Here is a 24389-nt window from a genome sequence, read left to right as displayed (position 1 = left end):
GCCAAAACACAATTCTTTAAAGTATTACCAGCCTTTGTGAAAGAAATTCTTTCAATATTACATTGATTAAACACAGTTGCACATCTAAATGATCACACTGCAATGCTGGATGATCATAAGACACCAATACTGACTTTATATTCTAAGGTTTCATCCAAAGGGCTCAAAAGCAGGACACACCTCTACCAGCTACTCTTGTGCAGCCTGTGTCTGTGCATTTTCATACCATGGGAACTGAAGATGACAGTCACAGTACCTTGTTCACCCTTTGCACCAGCTGCACCTGGAATCCCATCATAACCTGGTTCACCTTTCTGACCAGTGGCACCAGCAGGACCCGGAAGACCAGGTTCACCTGAAAAATCATTGACATTTTCATTTGAACTATGACCTTTTTTTTTCTCTCATGAAAAACTTTACTTTTTTTTTTTTTTTGCTCCCACAGAGACCAAGCAGACATTGCATGATGACTTCAGTGTGACTTTTCACTGACTTTACTTCTGAATTAAATCAGTCTGCGACAGGGCTCAAGTATTAAGGGTTTTGACACAGCTAATTATCTTGAAACTCGGTGAGTTTAGAATGCAGGACCTCTAGCAAAGACTTGTGAACAGCACAGTCCATTGTCCTGTAAGATGATGTGTCTGTCCTGCAGCCAAAAAACTGAGAACAGAAGACTCCAAGATCAAAAATGTTCATAACAGCAATGGATTTACTCTCTTCCATACTCTACTTCCTTTCTAACATCAGTGAAATGATGATAATGTGATGATTCAGGTTTGGGCATAAAGATCAACTGAATTGTTTTTAAATGAACTCAGAAACCACAGAAGTAATGGCTGTAACAAAAACTGCTCTTGTGGAAGGTGGTAAAATCTATTCCTCTAACAGTGCAAAAGAAATATGAGCCCCCCACTACACTGACTCATATTTACCTAGGAAATATATCAATATTGTCAAGCACATTTTGCTTATGAAATGAACAAATGCACTGCGAAATAGCTGAGCCAAAGTGAATGTAGAATGCAAAAGATTTTGTTTTAGCCACTGCCTGGTGATGAACAATATTTTAAGTGTCCTTTGTTGGTTTATATTTCTTTTTTACCTGGTTCTCCTTTTAAACCTGGAATCCCACTTAAGCCAGGAAGTCCTTTTTCACCCTTTTCTCCATGGCGGCCAGGGCTTCCTAAAGAAAGGAAGAAAAATGTGTTTTCATGTGCAATATTTGATATAATTTTTACTTTAATTTTTCACTACAGTTTCTGTTTTGTAAAAGCATAAACACTTGCCTGGAAATCCTGCCATGCCAGGGGATCCTTTGGGACCTGGGGCACCCGGCATTCCAGGAACTCCTGCACTACCCTTTTCACCCTTATCTCCAGATACACCTGGACTACCTGTTCTTCCTGGTTCTCCCTAGAAGAAGCAGCACACATAAAATCCAGACATTAATTCAGAAACAGTTTTTTCTGTATGCAGTGGTAGATGTCACTCCTCCTATCCATCTGAATTTAAAGAATTCCATTGTTTTTCCACTCCTACACAATGTAATTTTAGATTAAATTTGTTGTTAAATTCCACTATCAGAGTTTTTCAAGTAATCTAGCAATTGCTTAATACCTACATATGAAAACGAGCACATGAGCACTCTTCTATGCATTTTTAGGATGGTTATACAAAGTCTTTTCAAAATTAGCCTTTTAATTTATTACACTTCATCATCTTAAAAAAAAGTCTTTTTTTGAGTCCTCAGTAAGTTTGCTACCAGATTAGCAGGTATTATTTTTTACCATTTTTACTTATAAATTCATTATAACTGTCATTGTACATCTAGGAAAAGGAATATGAAACAAATGAGAATCCTATTAGATATTATTAGAGATTAAATTAAACTTTAAAGAGAGTATTAACACAGTTCACTTTTCAGTAGTATCTGAGCACTGTATATCTTTCTAAAACTACAGTAACATTATTTTAGTGTGATTATTTTCCCTGTTCATAAAATGCCCTTTTCACATTATTGACTTAGTATTTTTTAAAGTTCTTCCCCTTCCCTACATTTCTAGCACTGACAATTAGCCTATTTTGAACAGAGATAATAAAAAAGAACACTGGAGCTATTGGTTCCATCAAACAGAATGCATCTAAACCTGTACATATGCACATCTTTCAAGTTTTTCATAAGGCAGTTAAATTAGTATAATAGAAAATGTAACGAAAGAGCTCAAAGGCCAACAGCATCTTTTCAAGTGCTTAGTAGAGATAACCAAATCCTTAGGGGTGTAAATACCTTCTCACCAGGAGCCCCTGGGAAGCCAATTCCAGGAAAACCTGGAGCTCCTTTGTCTCCTTTTTCGCCTTTTTGTCCAGGGAACCCTGGTGTGCCTGGTGAGCCTGGTACTCCAGGCAGACCCTTTTCTCCAGGTGTTCCTAGTAAAGAGAAGGGAAAAATGGGTACATCAGAACCAGTGGTACCTTAGCAAAGATGACAGTGATGTTTCAGAGTTACTTTAGCTTTTCAGAGCTGTGAAAGTAAGTAAATTTTCTTTTGAGATTCACTCTAAATGGGACTTTCTATGGGATGATCAACTCTACTCATAGAAGATAGTCATAATCTTGGATTCAGAATAAACAAAGGTCTTGCTAAAAATATGAACTGAATACAACTGTATTTCTACTTGAATAATTTCTAATAGTACTACAAAGTGACTCTTCTGCAGCATATGTTTTCTGTCCTCATTTACCACTTCAGACTTTCATGTGTTCTTTCCTAAATATGCTAGACACAAGGCCATCCCAATGGACACAAAGTTTCCATGTTGAGTTATAGGTTCTTCTCCATTTTATTCTTTACCAATCCCTTCCGTAACAATTTTACTCCCAGATCCCTACAATTTATAATTGACAGGCAGTACACAGCAGCTCACCAAACCTTTTAGAAGGGGGAAAATACACAAGAAGCTTAAATGCAGCTCACAGACTATCAGAGACAGACAAAGAGGGACCACTCAAAAAACTGCCTGCCTGAAACAAATACAGAAAAACTAAAGATCCAGCAAAAGGATTTGCATGTAGAAACTCAGGAAACCATCCTATTATTTGTATATGACAACAGGATTGAAAAGCAATGCCTCAAAAGCTGAACATTCAGTCACTGCAAACAGTGCAATTGTTTAGTAGATCTACACCAATAAATATTCCATACAGGTTTGTCATATTCTATATATACTTAAGGAGAGAAATAAGAAGAAATTCCTAGCAATCAGTACCTGGCAAACCCATTTCACCAACTGATCCTTTTTGTCCTGGAACTCCTGGATCCCCTGGGTACCCTGGGGGGCCTTGATCGCCTTTTGGTCCTGTGGACAACAGAGAAATTAAGAATCCCATCATTAACAAAGTTTAAAATACCTGACAAACAGTCTGTCTGCTGTTAGCTTCAGACATACCTGGTTGTCCTGGAGTACCAGGTTCACCATCTCTCCCTGGAATTCCTGGCTCTCCATAATCCCCACGTAGCCCTTTTTCTCCTGTTGCTCCATGGTCCCCTGGACACCAAAAAGAAAAACACAGTGAGATCAGTTTTATCACAATTTACTGTAATTACATATAATAATCCTTCTAGTTAATTTTTGATCACTGCTGCTTCTCTCTGTTGAACAAGGAAGTGGCTGAGTAAAACACAACTTTCCAATCATTAAACCAGTACTGAGAAAAGGCTGAAAACTATTGCAATTTTATGGGTGTCTGTGCAAATTACAAAGCAAGTTACATCTATAAAAGAAATTGGAATGAATATGTGTTTGAGTTAGATTAATGAGTTATTTGAAAAGTGGCCAACAGGTGTTAACAGAAATTATTGATTTGACTGTTCAGCTCTCTAAAAAGGCACATGTGAACAACCAGTAAACAGCCAGAAATTTGCTGTTTTCCCTGTTCTATTTAATGTTAAAGCACCTTCAGAAGGCTTGATCTCTTACTCTCTACTGTGCCTCTTCTCCAACTTTATTTCCCTGCCTTTTGTTCATAAACAATTCTGTTAGTGTTGCATAGAGCTGCAGGACAACAGGTTACAGAAGATAAGTCACTGAATGTTTTTAAGTAAGCAGCTTTTATTAAAAACATTTCAAGATGTCCAAACCCAAATTTTTTCATTAAGCATTGCTGATAATATGCCACAAAAATCCTGAGTCTTCTCTGCACTGTTTGTCTTTTGAAGGCTTCTAAAAGCATTACTGTGATATTCATATGTAGAGGAATGAAGGCAGCCAAAAGATCAGCAAAGTTATGGAGTATAACTTAATTATTTCTCTCTGATGGTACTAAGTATCTTTTGCTTGGGGAGGATGAGATAAGAGCAGAAATTTGCAGGCTGGGATCTGTTTGGAACCTACTCTTCCAGGCTGTGTGAGCCAGGCCAATCTGTAGACTGCATGTGGTCAGGAAAAGGTAGAGTGTAGAAGTTTGCAAGCATGCATTTTTAGTGCTGGAAAGGTTAGTAAATTAGAAACCAAAGAAATTAACCATTTGAATTTCTCAGCAAAGGTTTCTTTATTTTCATGTAACAAGTATGCCTAATTAAAATTTCTAGGAACAAAATAAAATTTATCATCCTACATGCCAGTAGTAGATAAGGAAATAGTGAAAATAACCTATGTGGTTTAAAGACTTTACATACCACTGCACATATCAAGATCAGAAACAAATGAGAAAAAATAATCCAGATGAAATCTTTATAGGGTGGGAGCTTCATTAAAAGTACTCTCAGAAGCTGCATCTCAGCTGAAGGGCAGATGTACTCACTCCTCACTTGCTGACGCCCTCCCCTGCAGTCCCTGGCTGCCCAAGCTGCAAGGCACTACTTACCCACATGCCCAGGTTTCTCTGAGACCCAACCAGAACACGAGAGCCCAGATCTCCTTCTGACAATTAGCCAGGACTTGGAGATAAGAGGTAGCTAAGACTGGGATACTCTCCTGTTTCCACAGTTCAAATACAACACAGTATAGTTATTAGTGATTCACTGTCAAACTGGAAAGGAGTCTGCCCTGGAATACACTGATGAAATGTACACTCAAAAGGAAAGGCTCAAAAAGAGGACAGGATTAGACTACAGAAGGATTTTGAAGAGTTGGAGTGAAGCTTGAAAACCATCACAGTGAAAATCAAAAAGCATAATGCACCACGTGTGTGACAGAAGAAGTCAAAAACACGCATACAAAATGAAAAATTATTACACAGTAGTCCAGAACTAAGAGACTAAGAATTATAGCTAATCACAAACTCAGTCAGCTATTGTTTCAAGAAAGGGAAATTTCATTCTAGCCAGGCCTGAGTTGAAGTACTTTGCTTGTTTCAGCAATGTGCACTCTAACAAGGATGCAGCCAAACTGGGAACGATAATTGTTTCAGAAAACATGATATACTATTAAAACCTGAAGGACGTGGTTGAGGGAAATGAAAGATCACTAGATTTCAGGAGCTCCCTTCTAAGCTCTACATTTCTATTTTAACAAATAAAGTAACCATTTATTAAAAACTCTTGTTTTTTTAATAAAAAGGAATGTATAGTAAGAAGAAAAAATATTAAAAATATGCAAAATACACACAATTTACAGGAAAATACAGGAAAGAAAATTATTTTAAACAATAATTTATCAATTAGAACTAAAACTAAAAAGCCAAGAAGAATGTATTATCTAAAAAAGCTAACAAATCTATAACCATGAAGTCTCTAAACAGAAAACTGATTGTCTTTGTCCTGCGTACTTCCAAATATTTCTAAACTGACATAAGTTGATCTGTTGGTATCAGTGATATAAATGCATTTCTTTCCTGAATTTTCTTCAGGTCACAAGAAACGTGTCAAAAAAGGCTGCTTACTTTTTTTCTTACACTATCAGTTGAACTTCATGGGCACAACTACATGTTTTACATGAAAGACAGCTTTTTCCTCCTGAAAATCTCTAGTTTTACTTTTTAGATTTCTTTTATTTTCAGAGAGTCTTGTGATTATAGAGGTAATATCAATTATAAAAGAACAAATTGAACCTCTTCTGTCCAAACAAAACCCTTTGCTCTGTGATTATTCTTTTTTTCTATAGAGTTGAAAAACACCAGAAAAATATCTATATTTGCTGTGCAAAACTCTTTACTTTTATTTTAAAAACTATTGCCTAAAACTAACAAAAAACTAAATTCAAAGTAATGCTGCTTGGTAGTATATGAGTGTTAATTCCACTTATTCACACAGTTAGAGAATGAAGTTACCTATTCACACAGAGAATAGTTACCTTTTTCTCCTTGATCTCCCTTCTGGCCTTTGAGGCTAACCATGTCCATGTTGTCTATTGTTCCAGGTTTTCCTGGGAGACCAGCTTCACCTTTATCTCCTTTAACACCAGGATCACCCTGTGGTCCAATTACACCTTTGAAACCTTGGCTACCTGCAAAGAGAGAGCACTGAATGTTATAGGGGCATATAAAACTTTGCAAGAATATTTAGTAGACAACAACCAATTAAATTAGCTATCTATTTAGATTTTGAGCACCAAATAGCATGTTCTGGAACAGCTCCTATGAATTTTTTTTTATACTTCATAATAGCTCTGTCAGAAAGTTGACGTATTTTTCCCACTTCCAACCCATTAATTTCAGACTCTTGAAACAATAAGGACAGGAGTTTGGCAGCAATACAGAGCATTATCTGAGACTCTTAATTAAGACCTTCCTGCTGGCTTTTAATAATTTCAAACAGTGTATTTTTCTTGAAGTAATACCTATGGCAGCCCCACACGTAGGAAACCCTTATGTTCTTGAAGAATGGATCAAAAATCATGTTTTGGTGCCCAAACTCATGACTGCTCCTAGGATATGGTCTTTTATACTATTTCTGACTTAGAGGAAAGTCACTTGACATAAACTGTTCCTTAGGCCAAGTATACTCCTTATCTTTGGTTATTTCCCTGCTTCTGCTGGGGAAAAGGTTTGGGGTTTGCAATTTTTATTTGGACAAAATCTCTCTCTTACCTTTTTCACCAGGAAACCCTCGATCTCCAACTGGCCCAGGAGTTCCTGGTAATCCAGGAGTTCCCATAACTCCCATTTCTCCTTTGGGTCCTGAAGCCAAAGAAGAAGAGTGAATTAAAAAAATAAAGCAAGCAGTGTAAAGAAGTACAAGAAACAGAATTATTTACTGCCTATCATATTAGGAGTTGCACTACTTAAGGAAAAATGGGACAAAGAAGATGATTAAATAAAAACAGCCCAATAGAGAAAACAACTGTATAAACAGTATTATGAAAACCAGAGGAAAACAGTTTGTAATGGGTTTTTGGCAAATTCTTTAAACTTCATATTACAGCAAACAATGCTGTCATTAACAAAGGCATTATTAAAACCATTCTCTGTCACTAAAACTGTGCAGAATAATCCTCTTTCATTATTACAGGAGCAAGGCTAGTTCCTTCAACCTGCTGGATTTGATCCATGAAAGGACTTCAGCAGCAGTTCAGTTACATGTGCAGAGCTGCTTTACTGACATCAGTCCATGCATTTTCCCAAGCTTGGGCTCTTTGATCAATCAATTCCTAACTGAGTGAAAGGGTGTGCTGCCACATCTTTATACAACAGCTGTCAAAGAGGCTGATTTTTGAGGGACAAGTTGTTTACCTGTTGATCCTTTCAGTCCAACAGCCCCCTGTGGACCTGGCAGGCCAGGTAACCCCACAGAGCCTGGGACTCCTGGCTGGCCTGGGCTACCTTTATCCCCTTTAGGTCCTGGCATATCTAGACCTGGGACACCAGGGAAGCCCCTTTCTCCTTTTATTCCAGGAAATCCTAGGAAAAACAGAAGATACCAGATTAGTCCTTAACAAAAAAAAAGGAAAACCATTAATAAGCATATCTGACCATGTCCACCTGTGATTCACAAATTAGATGGCAGAGAGGATGAAGACTCAAAGGCAGACAGCAGAATCAGTCCTCGTTTCCTAAGAAAAGTTCTGAACCTGTATCTATTACCCATCAATAACCTGAGGAGACCAATCCAAATGCCAGAAATCCTCTCAGGAGGCCTCTCCCTGCATTTTGGACCACATGGAGGAGGCCCACTGACATGCCCCCCCATCTACCCCTATCAACTTCACACTGCAAAAAGTTCTCAAGTAACACTTTGACCTGTGTTATCCACTTAGGCCAAAATTCTGTTTTTAAGCAGCATCAGGGTGGTATTCTCTGCTCACCTGGTGGTCCCTGGGGTCCCGGCTGCCCAGCGGGTCCTGGCAATCCTGGAGGGCCCAGCCCCGGTGCACCTGGAGGGCCCTGCAAGCCTTGGAGACCTGGGAGACCAGGGTCACCTGCAGGGAGACAGGAGAAACATAGACCAAGCATTCTCTGATGCTGTTTGACATCTTGCCTGCTGAAGATGCCAGATGAGTTGCTTTGGAAGCACATGGCCAAGGAGACTTCATTCAGCCACCAACACCTCCAAGACTGGGCTTGGATGAAGGGCTGCTCTTTGCTGCTAGCATTTGCTACTGGTGGGTAGTAGGAAAAAACGAGACAGAAAAGAGGCAATTCCCCAAGGTATCAGTAGGATATTTCAGTAATCAATAGACTTTTCACTGCATCTGCAGGAGAGTGACTTTAAAATGAAATACAAATACAGAACTGTATTTTACCTCTGAATCCCTGCTGCCCAGGTATACCCGGAAAGCCCTGCTCGCCACGTAAACCAGGCAGTCCTGGACTTCCCTTCTCTCCAGGGATGCCAGCTGGGCCAGGGGGGCCTGGCAATCCCTTAGGGCCAGGCAGACCTACACCAGGTTCACCCTAGCCAAAGAAACACAATAGATTAGGAATCAACACATCAGAACCCAGAAATCATTTATTAAATGTATTTAAATCATGCTGTATCAGGCTTATGTACAAACCTCTATACATGATTTCAGGGGAGAGCTGTAAGCCCTTTAATGCCAAGCATTTATCCATCTACTCTGTCCCCTTGTGTGCACAGTGAGAAACATAAAATGAAAGGCAGTTTGGCCAACTTCTAAAGTTTTTCCTTGTGCATGTTCCTGTCAACATGGGCAGTGACAGATAAAAGTATCAGCAGCTGACATCTACCTTTTGGCCTTGTAAACCTGGAACTCCTGGCAAACCATCCAGACCAGGAGTTCCTGGAGTTCCTGGCTGACCAGGTGAGCCAGGCTGACCTTGGAAACCTATAAAACAAAGCAAAACAAACCAAGAGTCACATCATTGCCCTCTCTGTCCCTAAGTGACCTCTGCTGTTTCTTTAAGCCTTTAAACTGAACTATTCACTAGGATGTGTTAACAAAGACCTGGATAGTCAAACTTCTAGGCCTGCCAATATGCAAATGTCCCAACAAAGATTCAAACACTGACTTTTGTGCAGCAGTTGGCTTCTGATGAGAAACAACCACCCAGAAGAAATAAATGCTGAGTGTCTGCTCTTAAATAATAGCCTTGAGGGTTCATCTCCCATCTCGCTTGTGAGAAACATCCTGCAAAACTGGGTTCCCAAAGTCTTCTTCAGAAAAGGCAACTTAATTTGTGAGGCATCAGACTGAGGGATGCACAACAAAGCCCACCCGTGAATCAACACCTTTTGTGCAGTATATGTCTTGTGACACACTCTACATGTCCTGCTGAGGGTTTCATACAGAAGGTTTCTATGCCAGAGCTGGGCCATGAACTGTACCTTAGGAATGCAAGAAGGAATACCTACAACATTCTGCAAATCCCTTAAAGAGAGCACTCCCTCAACATCAGCACACGCACAACAAATGCAGACCAAGCAGGCACAAATCCAGCTTTTAGGCTAAGACCTCAGAATGTCATTGGGCAGGGCTGAGCTCATGGAAGGGTCCTTTAAAGAAATATATTTAATGTGTCATTTCTTTCATCCGGCATCAAAGTGCATACAGCAATTCTTTACAGATACAATGGGCCTTTTCTGTTCAGGTCCCAGTGCACTCTCAGAGGAACCAGAGATGGTTACAGAGAAAAATATGCCTTATTAAATTTCTGACCTTCCCAGCTCATTCGTGTATGGAATCATAAGAAATAATAACGAAGACACAAAAGAATTTTGATGATCGAGGTGGCTGCTGAAAGTTCAGTCTTCTAGCTCTAAATGAGCAGCAGTACTGTGAAATACATTTTCAAAAATTCCAAAACATTTAGACTCCTTCTAAGCTACTTGCATATACTGACAATGGCCATGGAGGGAAGACTACACTTATGTTGAGCAATTCCACTTATGTTGGAATTCCAACCAAGCCACTCTCAGCTGTCTGGGATCCAGCAGAGCTGCAAGCTCTGGCCCACAACTGTTACAGTTACATCAGCATATTATTTGGACCAACTACACGCAGTATTTTTCATCTCTCAGAAGGGTCACCTCATCTCAGCAACTACAGTTGCTGCAATATAAAATGCTGTACCATACCACTTTCCATTCTGGCAGTAGCTGTGACATTGTCTGCAGGTGCACCTCTGCCCTACACAAAGCAAGTGTGCAGCTGAACTCTATCAGAAGAATGCTCACTGTGCTGCTGGCTGACTTTTGCAAGGGAGCTTCTTCAGCTGCACCTCCCAAATCCCATACAGCTATGGCTGGATGACAGTGCAGGCCTAGGCCTCCATCCACACTCCAGATACACCATCTCTGTTACATGGACAGCTTTATCTTACCTTTGGGACCTGGAGGTCCAGGGAACCCTATCCCTGGCTGCCCAACAGCACCTTTTTCTCCTGGTAGGCCAGGTCTACCTGGAAGCCCAGGATTCCCTTTGTCACCTTTGCAAATAAAAACAAGACAAATGTTAACACAAAGGTTCTGGGGAACAGAACCATCCTGATAATCAGACAATGATTAAGAGACTGCAGTACCTTGGGGTCCAGGGAAACCAGGTGGCCCAGGAAGGCCATCTGCCCCAGGAGGTCCAGGGAGCGATATAGTCCGTCCTGCTTCCCCCTTTGCTCCTGTAAATGTAAAGTTGCATTAGAGTACAGGAACTGATGAAATAAAACAAGGGACTGCTACCTTGACAGCATTATCAGTTCATCCATACCATTAAAAGTGACTTGTTATAAAGTTTTTTTGGTAGAAGCTTCATAAAAAACTAGGATGAACCTAAACCATCCCATTTCGCCTAGCAAATCCTTCAAGAAAACTGCCCTCAAAAATTTGCAATTATAGTGGTGAAAGCGAGCACTGATTCAAATTAGAAGTCTTTTCGTTTCTGGGTTAAATTCCTGGCGATCCTCTAGGCTGTACCATTTAAAGGGCACAATTTAATTTTTTTTTTTTTTGTATTTTTTAAAACATAGTATAGCAATTATAGCATTACCTGGAAGTCCTGGTAAACCCGGGGTTCCAGCAAAGCCTCTGTCTCCTTTTTCACCAGGTAATCCTGGAGCACCTATCCCAGGAGAGCCAGGAAAACCTCTTTCACCACGCACTCCAGGGAATCCAGGTTGGCCAGGGGGACCACGCTCTCCTTTCAAGCCAGCTGTACCCTAATTTTTGGAAAGTGTAAGTGTACTTCTTGCCTGGTTGGCAAGACAGAACACATCATTCTCTCTGAATATTTTTCAACTCGGATTTAGCACAGGTATCTGTAATGATGAAGAAAGTGGATTTTTTTCTACTGAGTTTAATGGAAACAGATCAAGGTTCCATGTGGAACAGCACATGGAGATCACATCTAGCAGTGCAGCTAACTGTATCATGAAGGCCATGTTTCCAGTAGTGGATCTGGGAGCAGAGGTGAGCTCCACATTCAGCTTCATATCCACATAAGCTCAACTCTATCAATGCCAGATTTTGAAGCATTCATTTCCACAAAAAGAGAAATATGCTAGAACAGTCTTGAATCTTGTCTTCACAGTTTCTACTTGGATAACTGCATTTGTTCAATCATCTCCAAATATCAACTAAATCATTCACACTAGTTCTCACTATCAAGCTGTGAGAAAGGCAGAAAGGAATAAAGCTACTGTCCATGTTTGAACCTTTTCCCTATAGTTCTGAAAGTAACAAGACATGCTGAATGCATTTGAGTTGGATTACTTATTCGCATGTAAAAAGAAATGGTCTGAAAAACCTAGCTCTGAAATAGCCTGCTGTTGAAGAACTGTCTTCCTCACTACTTCCAGTGAAAATGGAATCGTCTTCTGAGGAAGAACGTACTACTCAAGGTAAAGAATAGATATGAAAAAATAAATGAGGCCACTAAACACAAAGCATGTATAGGGAACAAAAGCATGGGAATTCTGATCTGAAAGACAGAATGTATAGCGCAGTAAGTAAACATAAATAAACACACAGTAGGACAATATGCAAACATAAAGAAACAAACATACCGCTTCTCCTTTTGGACCCTGGGGACCTGGAAATCCATCTTTTCCTGGTCTTCCTTCTCTTCCAGGAATGCCTGGCTGTCCTGGGAAACCAGGATCGCCCTTTTCGCCTTTCAGGATAGAATCGTAAGTGAAATCTCCAGGTTCTCCTTTCGGCCCAGGGCTGCCCATAAGTCCTGGAGTGCCGGGGGGACCCTGAAATTTCATAAATTCAGATGTCATCAGTTGCCCTACAAACCCTCAAACTATAGAATAAAGCAAACCTCAGAGATTGAATTGCAAATCCAAATTAAGGGAACCACCAAGTCATTGATTGACTGAGGAGGTCAAATGAGAATATTTTCCAAGACACAGCAGTCTTGGAAGTAGAAAGCTTCTCCCTTGGGTAGTTTATTCATTATATTCAGCGGATGTGAATACATGTGTTCAATCATTATTAATATTCATCAACTCTGAACAGCTGACACAGTCAGTTGGTAATATCAGAATATAATGCACACATCCAGAAAACAGTTTTGTAACCTCTGGAAAGAAATTACATACCTAATGGTATGCCTACTGGATTTCCAGAATTTCCATTTTTCCACTACATATTTTTTAGGACTTGAATGAACTTTTCTTGTGGGAAAAGTCTCTATAATTTCTAGTGATTCAGAGCTACTCATTAGGGTAGTAAAACACAAACTTCATGGGCAATGTACAGCTCATGTGTGCCCTCCACTTCAGCCTGAACGAGAAGATTACCATGGTCAGTGGTAATCTTTTCATTAGCACTAGATTGTTCTGAATCAGAATATGATGTTTTGGCTGTAAGCCATGTCAGGTTGCAAAGTTGGCCTCTATGTAGTTCTTCCAAGTTAAATTATATGCTGGATCACCACCTGGCTGAACTTTGCAGAGCAAAACAAGCTGAAAAGCATTCAGAACAGCAGCCAATCCTTGTCTGATTAAAAGACATGTATAGCACTTATGAGGCAATAAAAGTAAAATATAAAGGTGTGGCAAAACATGTGCCAAGAACAAATGACAAACTAAAAATCTTAAATACATTAGAATGTTTTTCATTTTTTCCCACTGTTTCTTTCATGGATCCCATTGATATTGTAGTACATTCAGTCACTGGGTAATGCAATTTATTGTGGTGGCAATAGATAAGGAATTCATCTTAGTCAACTTTCATTGGCTGAATTCAGGCAACAAGGCTTTACTTATGCTTGATGAAGAGAATTGGATTCCTTGAGTAATGAAACCATACAAATGGTTTGTTTGTTTTTACTTCTGAAGGTTTTTACTTCTGAAGTTACTTTTTTAACTTCTCTCTCTCACCACTGGTGATAGAAGTAGCTTGCATAACCCCAGTGTGTGATAAAGCCAGCGCACATGGATGTCACTGAGAAGTTATGTTCTCAGAAAGGATCAGCTCTAAGGAAACAGGCAGCTTTGGGGAGAAAAGGTCTGGGAAGACTCAGTCTACTCACACTAGGAATGATGTCAAAACCCACATTATGCAGCAGGAACATGTAGGCTGAGGTAGGTTTTCACAGCAAACCTCAGTGTCCCTAGGGGCACTTAAATGGATTCTGACAAGGTCAAATGTAGTTGTGGTAGTACACCACTCATATAGGAGTCATTTGTGTCACATTTTAGACAAGTGTTACACTTACAGCTGTTCTGCTTCTGGCCTTACTGAGAGTCATGTTGTGCTGGCTCAACATCATTTACAAGTAATCTTATTAGGATGCTACCCACTTTCACAGTTTTGCTTTATTTCTTCAAAAGTATTTGACTTTCCTGTTTACTAACTGTGTTTTACAGAACATACTGCAGACACTTCCCAAATTCTTCATTAACAACCTGGATGCAGGACTTGAAGGAATACTAACTAAGTTTGCCAGTGACAATAAATTGGGAGGAGCTGTCAGCTCCCTCAGGGGCAGAAAGGCCCTGCAGAGAGAAACAAATCAGAGAGATGGGCAATCGCCAGCACAAGAGCAAGTGCCAGATTCCACACCTGGGATGGAGCAATCCTGAGTGTGTGGACAGAACAAAGAACGAGAAGCTGCAGAGCAGTGCTGTGGAAAGGGAGCTGGGGGTCCTGGTCAGTGGCAAGTGGAACATGAGTTAGTAGTGCCCTGGCAGCCAGGGGGGCAAACCCTGTCCTGGGGGTATCAGGGACAGCATGGCCAGCTGGGCAAGGGAGGGCATTGTCCTGCTCTGCTCTGAGCTGGGGTAGCCTCACCTTGAATACTGATTTTGGTGCCACAATATAAAAATGACATTAAACTATTGGCGAGCATCCAGAGGAAGGCCATGAGAATGGCGAAGAGTCAGCAGGGGAAGCCTTATGAGGAATGGCTGGTGTCACTTGATTTGTTCAGCCTGGAGAAGAGGAGATGAGGGGAGACCTCATATCAGTCTACTACTTCTGCATGAGGGGAGGAGGAGGGGCAGGCACTGATCTCTTCTCTCTTGTCAGCAGTGACAGGAATTGAGGAAACAGCATGAAGCTCAGTCAGAGAAGGTTTAGGTTAGATATCAGGAAAAAGGTTAGATTTCAGGAAAAACATCCAGAGGATGGTTGAGCACTGGAACAGGCTCCCCAGGTGAGTGATCAGCACAACAGCCTGATGGAGTTCAATAAGCATTTGGACAATTCTCTCAGGCACATGGTGTGAGGTTTGGGATGTTCTTCACAGGACCAGGCGCTGGACCCAAAGATCCTGATGAGCTCCTTCCAACTCGGCATCTTCTCTTATTCTATGATTCAAAATTCAGCCAAACTGCCACAGTGTGCTGCATGCTAACATTTAGATTGCTTACACTACACTAGATGGCACTGTCTCTCTCTCAATATATTTGTACTCACCAACAAAATGTTACTGGAACAATTCAGAAGGTCAGGGAATACCTGCATCTGTTTCCTGAGAAATCCTAATCTTTACCCAGCTCCACTGCTTAGCTTGCTCAGGCAGAAGGTCATGTGTCCCACTAAGCTCTTATGATGGATAAACTCAGAAGTATAACCAATATCTGACAGCTCTTTTTTAGCTCTTATAGTTCAAAACCACTTCTTCCTACGTTATTTTAATTAGGCATAATTTACCCTAATTTTATCATATCAGTGCACTGTTTTGGGGAGGGGGGTGTTTGCTTGTTTTTAAACAGAACTGTTACACAATGATACACTGATCAGCACATGTGTTTTGATCACATGCCTAGCAGGACATGTAGTGTTTGGCATAGCATTACTTACGGGCACCCCTGGAAGGCCATCAAGTCCAGGTAAGCCTCTGTCACCCTTGAAACCTGCTTGTCCTGGAAAACCTTTTCAGAGACACAACAATATGGCTTAATTTATTACATAAAATATAATATATTTCAAAAAATATATTAGACACAAATAGCTCATTGCATGTGAATTCTTTGTGATCCCCTGTAAAGTGTCCCATTCCATTCCCAGTAATACCAGCATAATTCTGCTAAAGCCAGTGAAGCTGTCTTGATTCATGCACTTGTGTTGCATGCCTGCATTCATAAACTTGGAAGCTGATTCATTTGACTTAGGAATGAATTTATCAATTCATGTAACCAATGCAGAACTGAAACTAACTAAGCCACATTCATTTTTCTGAATAGCACTAGAACAAACCTTAGGTATAATGTAATTTTTGGCATGTGGCCCTTTTCCCGTATGTTAGCAAAAAAAATAGTTTTATTTTTGGGCCACAGAATTTAGTGCTGCAATTGGAAACAAATGTATGGGTCACTGTCAAGCCTGGGCACACAGACAAATGGTTCCCACATTATTTCTCACTGTGAAAACATTTGGGCCACAATTTGCAAAGACCCTTCATTGTGGCCAGTTTCTACTTCCCTGGTAATTCCAGCTGATTGTATTTGAAATTTGCAATCAGGCCAAAAATAGCAATATGGCACACTTCTTTCATTAGTCCTTTCATCAGTTTCACAAGCAATTTGATTAGTGGGACAAAATGTAATTAATTTTCTTACGTATGCTGCATTTTTTAGAATTTAGCCTACATAGCTCATTCTTGAGTTATTAAGGAATTCTTACCTGCTGGACCTGGTGGCCCTTGTGGTCCTGGAAGCCCAGGAGGTCCTACTTTATCACACAAGGCACAGGCTTCACCTTTGTCACCTGAAAAAAGAAAACAACAAAGGACATGAATAACAACAAAAAGATTCAAGACAACTGCAAGCAGGTGGATTCGGGGCAAATGTCAATTTAATATTTAAATAAATTTATATTTCTATTTCCATGCTCCAAGGAGAAAATATCAGCAAGTTGATGTTCAAAATTCTTTAAAATTTTTAAAGGAATTGCATGAAAATCAACATAAGTCTTACCCTAGGGTTAGTATTTAAAATAATGGCTAAAGGGGACCAGGTTGAAGAGGATCAAAAAGAAGGAAAAAAATATTTAGTGGGTATAGAGAAAATAAAATTAATAAAGCAGAAAAAGGATACTTCTGTAGTCATAATAAATTTGCAAAAAAAATAGTGAACAGAATGAGATTAGAAAGGAGCAATCACCATGTAACTGAGTGGAGCTCTTTTTTTTTAATGTTCATTTAGTCAATGCTGCTAAAACACATGGTTGACAGTCCTGTTCACAGAATCCCAGAGTTAGGTCAGAAAAGACCTTTGCCATCATTGAGTCCAACCTATGACCAAACACCACCATGTCAACAGACCATGGCACTCAGTGCCACATCCAGTCTCTTCTTAAACACCTCCAGGGATGGTGACTCCATCATCTCCCTGGGCAGCCCATTTCAATGCCCTATCACCCATTCCTCCTAATGTCCAACCTAAGGCTGCCTATAGGTGTTAAAATTTAATCTTCAATTATACTCATGGCAATGATTCATAAACCATTTTCATTCTCAACTCACCTGGACCCTCTTTAAATCTGCATCTCGGAATTCACACCCTGAATTGCCTTTAACAGCTCCATTTACACTGCACAGGGCTGTACTGAACCCTTTCTGCTCCTCTTGCAGCCCTGGGCCATCCTTTATCACTTCCCAGCAATGAGCAGGCCAAGAGAAGTTTGTATCACACAATTCAAAACACAATATCCTTCTTTACTCACTAGAGAGTCAAGAAACATCTTCCACGTCCATGAACTATTTAACTAACTTAAAGTACACTTTATCTGGATCCAGCCTAATTTGCTCAGCCTCTTTACATACCCAAGCTCCAGGCTACTAAGCATTAGAATACAATCACTTTAAAATATTATTACCTTTCTCTCCCATCTCTCCTGGAAATCCATCTCTGCCTGGAAGTCCAGGACTACCTGGTGCACCAGGTTCTCCCTGCTGGCACTGATCAATTCCATCTGAAATGAAATAATAATAAATATTGTTTTGAGAAGTGCAAGTTGCCATTATAGGGTTGCATTTACATCCTACCTGAAATGTTACCTATGAGAAGTGGTAACTCAGGATAGCATTTTACTACTTTATTAGATTTACTTGGAAAAATTTAACTGGGATTCTGTATTCTTATTCCATATACACTGCTTAGGAAACCCTGAGAAGTACAGAGAAAAGACAGGTTCTGCCATAATAAGGTTACAAACAATTTCAACATAAAATCTATTTTCATTTTAAGTTTTGGCTTGGTAAAGTATCACGGGTGAAAAACTGATGGTTTTGACCCTGAAGAGAATGGAGGGTATTGATGTTCAGAGATATTCATTAAGAAGGTTTTTTTGTACCCTGACTTCTCTTTTTCAAAGTTTTAGGATACTTTCTAGGTAAGAGCAGCTTGTCAACATCTATTTAACTTCTTCACACTGATCACGCTTCCTGCAAACAATAAACTTCATATGTTAGGATCTGAAATGATCCTAACATATGATAATATTTCTCAGGCTAGATATAAGAATATAAATAGTGCTTGTTCTGTTTGATGATATGATGCAGGATCTGACCCAACATAATATGAAATCATTTTGGCCAAAGCCAGTAGTCAAAATGCTAGTGTGAAGCTTGGAAAACAAGTTAAATGAAAAAGAATTGCTTCCCATTATGTACTTGAAGAAGGCTAAGGAAGTATCTGGGGAAGGAGCAGGATTAAGCAATGACAGTAATTTGTATGAAAAATAAAAATTTTTAGGAAAATGTAAGATTAATTCCATCTTCCACATGCTGGATTTTGCACTGCTTCACTGGCAAACACAGCAACAACCAGGCATCTTCCCCTGTTTTTGAACAAAGTATCTTTGGTTTAGAGATTCCACAGAGAATAATATTTCTTTCAATAGCTTTAAAGTACCCTAACTATTGTAACAGGGATATCATTCCTGATGTTGGAATGATAGTTTAACTCACAATATCAGTATCACCTATAGTAGAAGTTTTCTGTGAGGTAAAACATTAGTTTTAAGGAACTATTTAGCATGGACCACTTCCACATATACTTGGTTATTGCTTCATTGCAGAGCAAAAACATTTTCCTCTTTAAAATTCTTTTATCACAATCTAATAAAACGTGTGTAATGTTGTTATTATTATTACTGATGTTATTTACTTGTCACATCATTGCAGGCTTTTCATTTATTCCATAAAGTAGGTGTTTACCCTGATCTAGTAGGTAGCATCCTTGCCTGTGTTGGGGGGTTGGAACCAGATAATCTTTAGGGTTTCTTCCAACTCAAGCCTTTCTATGACCCCATTCTCCTCTAAGATAATTTTATTTTTAAATAAAAACTCCTGGGAAACTAGTGCCTCACACAGCAGTTCTCACACCTGTTCAATCTGTTACACAGACTGGAACTGCAGACTTGTAAACCATCACACTGAACAGCTACCTCTTATGCTAAGGACAGTATTAGGATCTGCTATTTTTTTAATTGAAAATATATAAATATCTCTACCTTGGCACAATAGAACACAGAACAAATTAAAGTGAATTAAGATCAATTGTTTGGTTATATTCTAACAATTAACAATGAATTTTGTAGAAATTTTTGAAGTATTTATTTAGGAAAGAATCCTTGTCCTTTAGCAGTAAGGAAACAAATGGCTTCCTACACTGTGCAACAGCTTTTACTTGGTTCATCAACAACTCAGATATGTTTCTTCCATGACACAGATGCATCCTGATAATAGCTTATATAATCTTGTCTCCTTTTTCTTTTTTTAATGTGCATTATGAGTCTTCAAGGTGAAAAGCAACCAAGGGCTTTCCCTACCTGTTATGCCTGGAGGTCCTGGTGGGCCAGGCAACCCAGGGGGACCTGGGAAACCATCTCTTCCAGGGATTCCAGGTGAAGGGAATCCAGGAGAACCCTTTTCACCTTTTTCACCTCTCTCTCCAGGGACACCAGGTGATCCTACCCTGTCTGGAACAGGTCGACCTTCGGACAGAGTAAAACATACATGTAAAAATGACAAGTGAAAAGACAGCACCATTATCAACACATTAACTTTCACAGGGTTTTAGAGAGAAATGGAAAAATGTTAATGCAAAAGAAAAAAGGGTCTGAATTTTTATTATTGGTGATTTATAAATAAATGGGGTTTGTATACTCACTACAGCTGAGAGAAACTCAGTTCTGCTAGGTCCCTAAACAAACACACCTCATCTGTATTAGAGTGCTTTTCTGCGATTTAGTTGGACAAACTTTTGCTGGGTAGTAAATAGTGGGAACACTGAAGTTAACTTAGCTATTCCATCTAGAAACTACTGCACACATCCTTACTTCATAACAAACCAAATCTAAAACACACCTAGAAAGGGAGGGCATGTTTGATAACTTCAAAAAATAACTACTTAACCATGCTAGCAGATTTAAGGAATGCTAAAATGAAAAAGCTGTGTAAGAATAATAAGTGAAAACCAGCCAATAAAGAAAAGCAGTACGAAACGACCAAAAACCCTACTAAGGATCTCCTTTTAGCTATTTGTAAAGTCACACAGGTCTTTATATTTTAATGACTTCCAGTTCATAACTCATCATTACACTTGACCATTAAAACATTTTGAGTCATCTGCAACACTGCAGGAAGATATGGAAGTCACACAAAGCTCAATCTCTGTGGGGTAATTACAGACCAAGGGCTATCATTACAGCCTGTGGTGTATAGCATCTTCTCCCTAACCTGTGAAAAATTTCCTGGATTCAATCTGACCCTGGCTCACATTAATTTCATATTTAGCTCATTGCCAAGATAGAAAATGAAAGCGAGGACGGTAATGGTAGTATCACTGCAGGATGTGTGAAGTGTCAGGTCTCCAGAGATGATTTGCCTGATTTTTAAAAAGCAAATATCATGGTGTGGGTCAAACACATGTACATGTACTAATATAAGTAAAGCAGTGTTACCATGGATGGGAAGATGTTAAGGCTCTGAAAAAGGCAAAATTTGCAGGCAAAATAAATAACTTTTATTAGACCGAGTGACATAGCCAAAAAAGTAGGAAGCCTTCAGGAATGACTTTGATTATATGTATTATTTCTTCCTACAAACCTTGTTTTATTACACTTACACACATATAGAGCTGAAGTGAGAGCCAGACAAAGATATGAGCATACACACTCAGGTATATGTGCACACACTCCCACACATTCCCAGTTAACAACTCCTCTTGCCCCATGGGGTCATTCTCTAGGCTGTCTCTGACCAACTCTGCACTACATTTTCAATGTCATCAGAAAGTTATCAGAGCAGAACAGAAAGAACAAGGCTGGATCACATCAGAGACATGAGAAAAGCAATCTAGAGGAAGGGTCTGCAGAGATGATTAGACCCTGGAGAGGTCAGTGTTTGGGTGTTCAGAAAGTCAGGCAGTAACTGAAAGCAGCTAAGGAGAATATCCATCACGGCTGTTCACCCAAGAGCACATGAAAATGTCAAAAAATCAGCAGTGATAATTTCATACCTGGAGGTCCTGGGATTCCTTGTGCACCAGGGAAGCCTTAAGAAAGAGAAGGTTTCAATTAGGCAATGAATTCTGCAATGCCAGTGAAAGTGAACTTTTAGGAGATATAACTGAAATTCATATTCATGCATATTCACATTCAAAATCAAATCTAAAGTTAAATAATCTATATATCAAGAAATACATTCAGACAAAAGGGCCTGCTGTGTGCCAACTTCCCCAGTAATTTCTCTTGAATTGGCTAAAATCTGTAATGGGGAAAATGGGAAAGGAAATGCTTGATTTTTTCTGTTTACTAGAGACATTTTTATAATATGCAAACCAATCTTAGGATAAAAAATTAGCAACTGACTTTTATAGAGGAATCTCAAGATTCTCTGCATTAATTACCCTCCTTATATTCATGTTGATTTCCATACTTCTTAGATAATCTCACTGAATTATTTAACGGGCATAAAAACTGATCCAAATTTATCACTTTTTCATCTATAACTGAAAGACCATCTTAGCTATGCTGAGAACCAGAAGTGTCTTACAAGCCATTGCAAAATTACAACCTGAAAACAATTACATAACTGGAACATTACACTGTCATATAAAGCTCCTGAGCACAGATAGTACAATTTTAATTTCCTTTAGCGAGAAAACTGAAGGTATAACTCAATTAAAAAGACAAGACAAAATACATACCTTTTTCACCTTTTTGACCTTTCAGTCCAGGCAAACCTGAAACTCCAGGGTCTCCTTTTTCACCAAAGGTATCTACTGGTCCAGCATCTATCATCTAAATCACAGGACAAAGACTAGAAAGATGCAACTGAGCCATCATATCTCCCCATCTTCGTCTGATGGTACAGAGGCCATCTTAGTTTTATTGACAATTTTCAGCAGTTTTGATTATACTTGCAATTTCAGCAAGTGAGAGGATTGCAGCTGCTGAGGAATTACTAGAGAAAATAAATATTTCCTATTCTACTCAAATGCCTTCATATCAATGTAAGGATTAAGTGGAGAGCTTTTATAGTATCTTCCTCAAAAAGAATGATGCCAGAAAAGCTTAACATGGCCTAAGAACTAATCTTGTATTACCTTTTTTTTTTTAAATATTGCATAGCCAATTTTTGCTAACATTGATCTGAGCTCAATATATAGGATGCTAGTATTTACAATACAATATTCAGAAAGTACATACAATTTTCCAAACTAAATGAGCAGATGTTGGGCATTTGTTCCCATAGTTGGGAAGCAGCACCACCAATTATCTATTTGTTCCTGACTAACCCCATTTTTTATCTGAAGTGTTATAAAAAGTATAAATTGCTCCCCTGGTTTCTTCTGGTGCATAATGGCCAATTTCTGCTCAGGGACTCAGTGGACATCGGTCAGCAAGTGGTGAGCAACTGCACTGTGCATCACTTGTCTTCCTCAGGTTTTATTCCTCCCTCTCTCTTCTTGTTATCTCCTATTTCTTCATGATTACAACTACTACTATTAGTAACTTTATTTTTATTAATAACTTGATCTTATCTAATGAATTTTACCTTTTTCCAACTCTCTTTCCCATCCATGTTGAGGAGGGACAGTGAGTGTGTGAGTGGCTGTCTGGTGCTTAGCTCCCAGCTGGGTTAAACCACAACCCTGAAACTGGCAGATTTACTCTTCTGAACTGTCTTTTGGGTACTGTGTACTGATTAGCAATGCTTCTAATATTCACAACACTTGAAATTCATATTCTTTGGGGGTTCCTTTCCCAAATTTCAAACATACTTCAAAGAACTGCACCCAACTTTTGCTTCCATTAAGTAAAATATGAATGTGACTAAAGAGAACAAGATCAGACTATACATAGAATCTAATTTTTTCTTCATTGTTTGACACTTTGACTTTCACAAAATTTATTTAAATTTTATTTTAAGTTTAAAATTAAATAAAAATTTATTTTACTTACTCTTCCTGGAGGTCCTGGAAAACCTCGCTCCCCTTTGTCACCCTAAATCAAAACACAATTTATGTTTTAAATCCAGATAAGATTTTTTTTGACAACAAAATCAGACTTCCTCAACAAAGGAACACTTTGATACAGATGTAAACAACATCCACATGGTAAGTACCTGGAATGCTATAATAACCAGGAACAGTAACAGTTTGCAAGCCTGTACTGGTTTGCACTATTTGAAGAGAAACTGGAGGTTTCAGGGAAGTATACCTATGCTGGCTGGACAAAGAGCTTGTGAAAACAAAGCCTGCATAATCAGCACAGATAAGAGATCTAAATTGGGGATACCTTTATTTGACTTCTCACAGTCTCTGAATGATCACATACAGCAAAGCAACATTCAATTATTATTGCTTTATGTGCATTCACTGCTTTAATGCAATCAATGAACACACCACAAAAGCTGTTAACTCATTCTGTGTGAAGGGAAGCAAAAGCTGCCACTACTCACCTTGGTGCCAGGTTCCCCAGGCCGTCCTGGAATCCCAAACCCTCCAGGCAAACCCTGTGTGGAGAAGGCAGTGAAACCAGAAGAGACAAATATAGGTGGATCTTAGCTGTGGCAACCACAAAGTTTAAAAATTTTCAAAGTCACTTAAAGCAACTACTTCAAATAAAAAATTCAGAAGGCTAGAAAATATCAACTATCTATAATACACAGACAGTTCTTTGTTTTGAATGTAAGAAACAGTACTGGAAAATGAGTAAAATACATACGGGTTCTCCTTTCAGTCCTGGTTCACCATCTTTTCCAGGCTTTCCCTGTAAAACACCAAGTTCCACTCTGCTTTAACAGACAACCACATACATGCAATTTCTAAATACAGTGGGTGGAATACTAGAACACAATTATCACTATTGCAAGGCATTAATCAAAGTATGCTAATTCAGCTAAAAGAACAGAGGGTACAAATGGTGAATATGCCTAGTGCTTGTATTACCCAACACCCTCCAAGATGCCAAATTAAATAAAATCCTGCAAATCCATTCCCAGATGCAGAAATAACATAGATTTCCCGGGCACAGAGTCTTCAAGACAAAATATATCTACAGCACAAGAAACTGGGACCTGATCCATCTTTTTCCT

At 39.2% G+C, this 24389-nt stretch overlaps 1 protein-coding gene across 1 annotated transcript in view; it reads right to left on the bottom strand.

Moving 5' to 3' along the window:
- COL4A1 (collagen type IV alpha 1 chain) overlaps positions 1-24389 on the bottom strand; it is a 120189-nt gene that overhangs the window by 20554 nt on the left and 75246 nt on the right. Inside the window, exons 16-40 of the mRNA XM_050974377.1 lie at positions 24020-24064; positions 23754-23807; positions 23255-23296; positions 21997-22090; positions 21307-21342; positions 19616-19780; positions 17660-17755; positions 16466-16549; positions 15644-15714; positions 12394-12585; positions 11379-11547; positions 10918-11010; positions 10720-10824; positions 9127-9224; positions 8682-8832; positions 8244-8357; positions 7672-7839; positions 7030-7119; positions 6294-6446; positions 3450-3548; positions 3270-3359; positions 2291-2430; positions 1286-1416; positions 1106-1182; positions 257-355 (exon numbers count right to left, since the gene is read on the bottom strand). Coding sequence (XP_050830334.1) covers positions 257-355; positions 1106-1182; positions 1286-1416; positions 2291-2430; positions 3270-3359; positions 3450-3548; positions 6294-6446; positions 7030-7119; positions 7672-7839; positions 8244-8357; positions 8682-8832; positions 9127-9224; positions 10720-10824; positions 10918-11010; positions 11379-11547; positions 12394-12585; positions 15644-15714; positions 16466-16549; positions 17660-17755; positions 19616-19780; positions 21307-21342; positions 21997-22090; positions 23255-23296; positions 23754-23807; positions 24020-24064 — 2656 coding nt within the window. The remainder of the gene's footprint in view (positions 1-256; positions 356-1105; positions 1183-1285; positions 1417-2290; positions 2431-3269; positions 3360-3449; positions 3549-6293; positions 6447-7029; positions 7120-7671; positions 7840-8243; positions 8358-8681; positions 8833-9126; positions 9225-10719; positions 10825-10917; positions 11011-11378; positions 11548-12393; positions 12586-15643; positions 15715-16465; positions 16550-17659; positions 17756-19615; positions 19781-21306; positions 21343-21996; positions 22091-23254; positions 23297-23753; positions 23808-24019; positions 24065-24389) is intronic.

Source organism: Serinus canaria, chromosome 1 (genome assembly GCF_022539315.1).
Source record: "Serinus canaria isolate serCan28SL12 chromosome 1, serCan2020, whole genome shotgun sequence".
Lineage (NCBI taxonomy): Eukaryota > Metazoa > Chordata > Aves > Passeriformes > Fringillidae > Serinus > Serinus canaria.
This window is presented reverse-complemented; position numbering and strand designations above follow the sequence as displayed.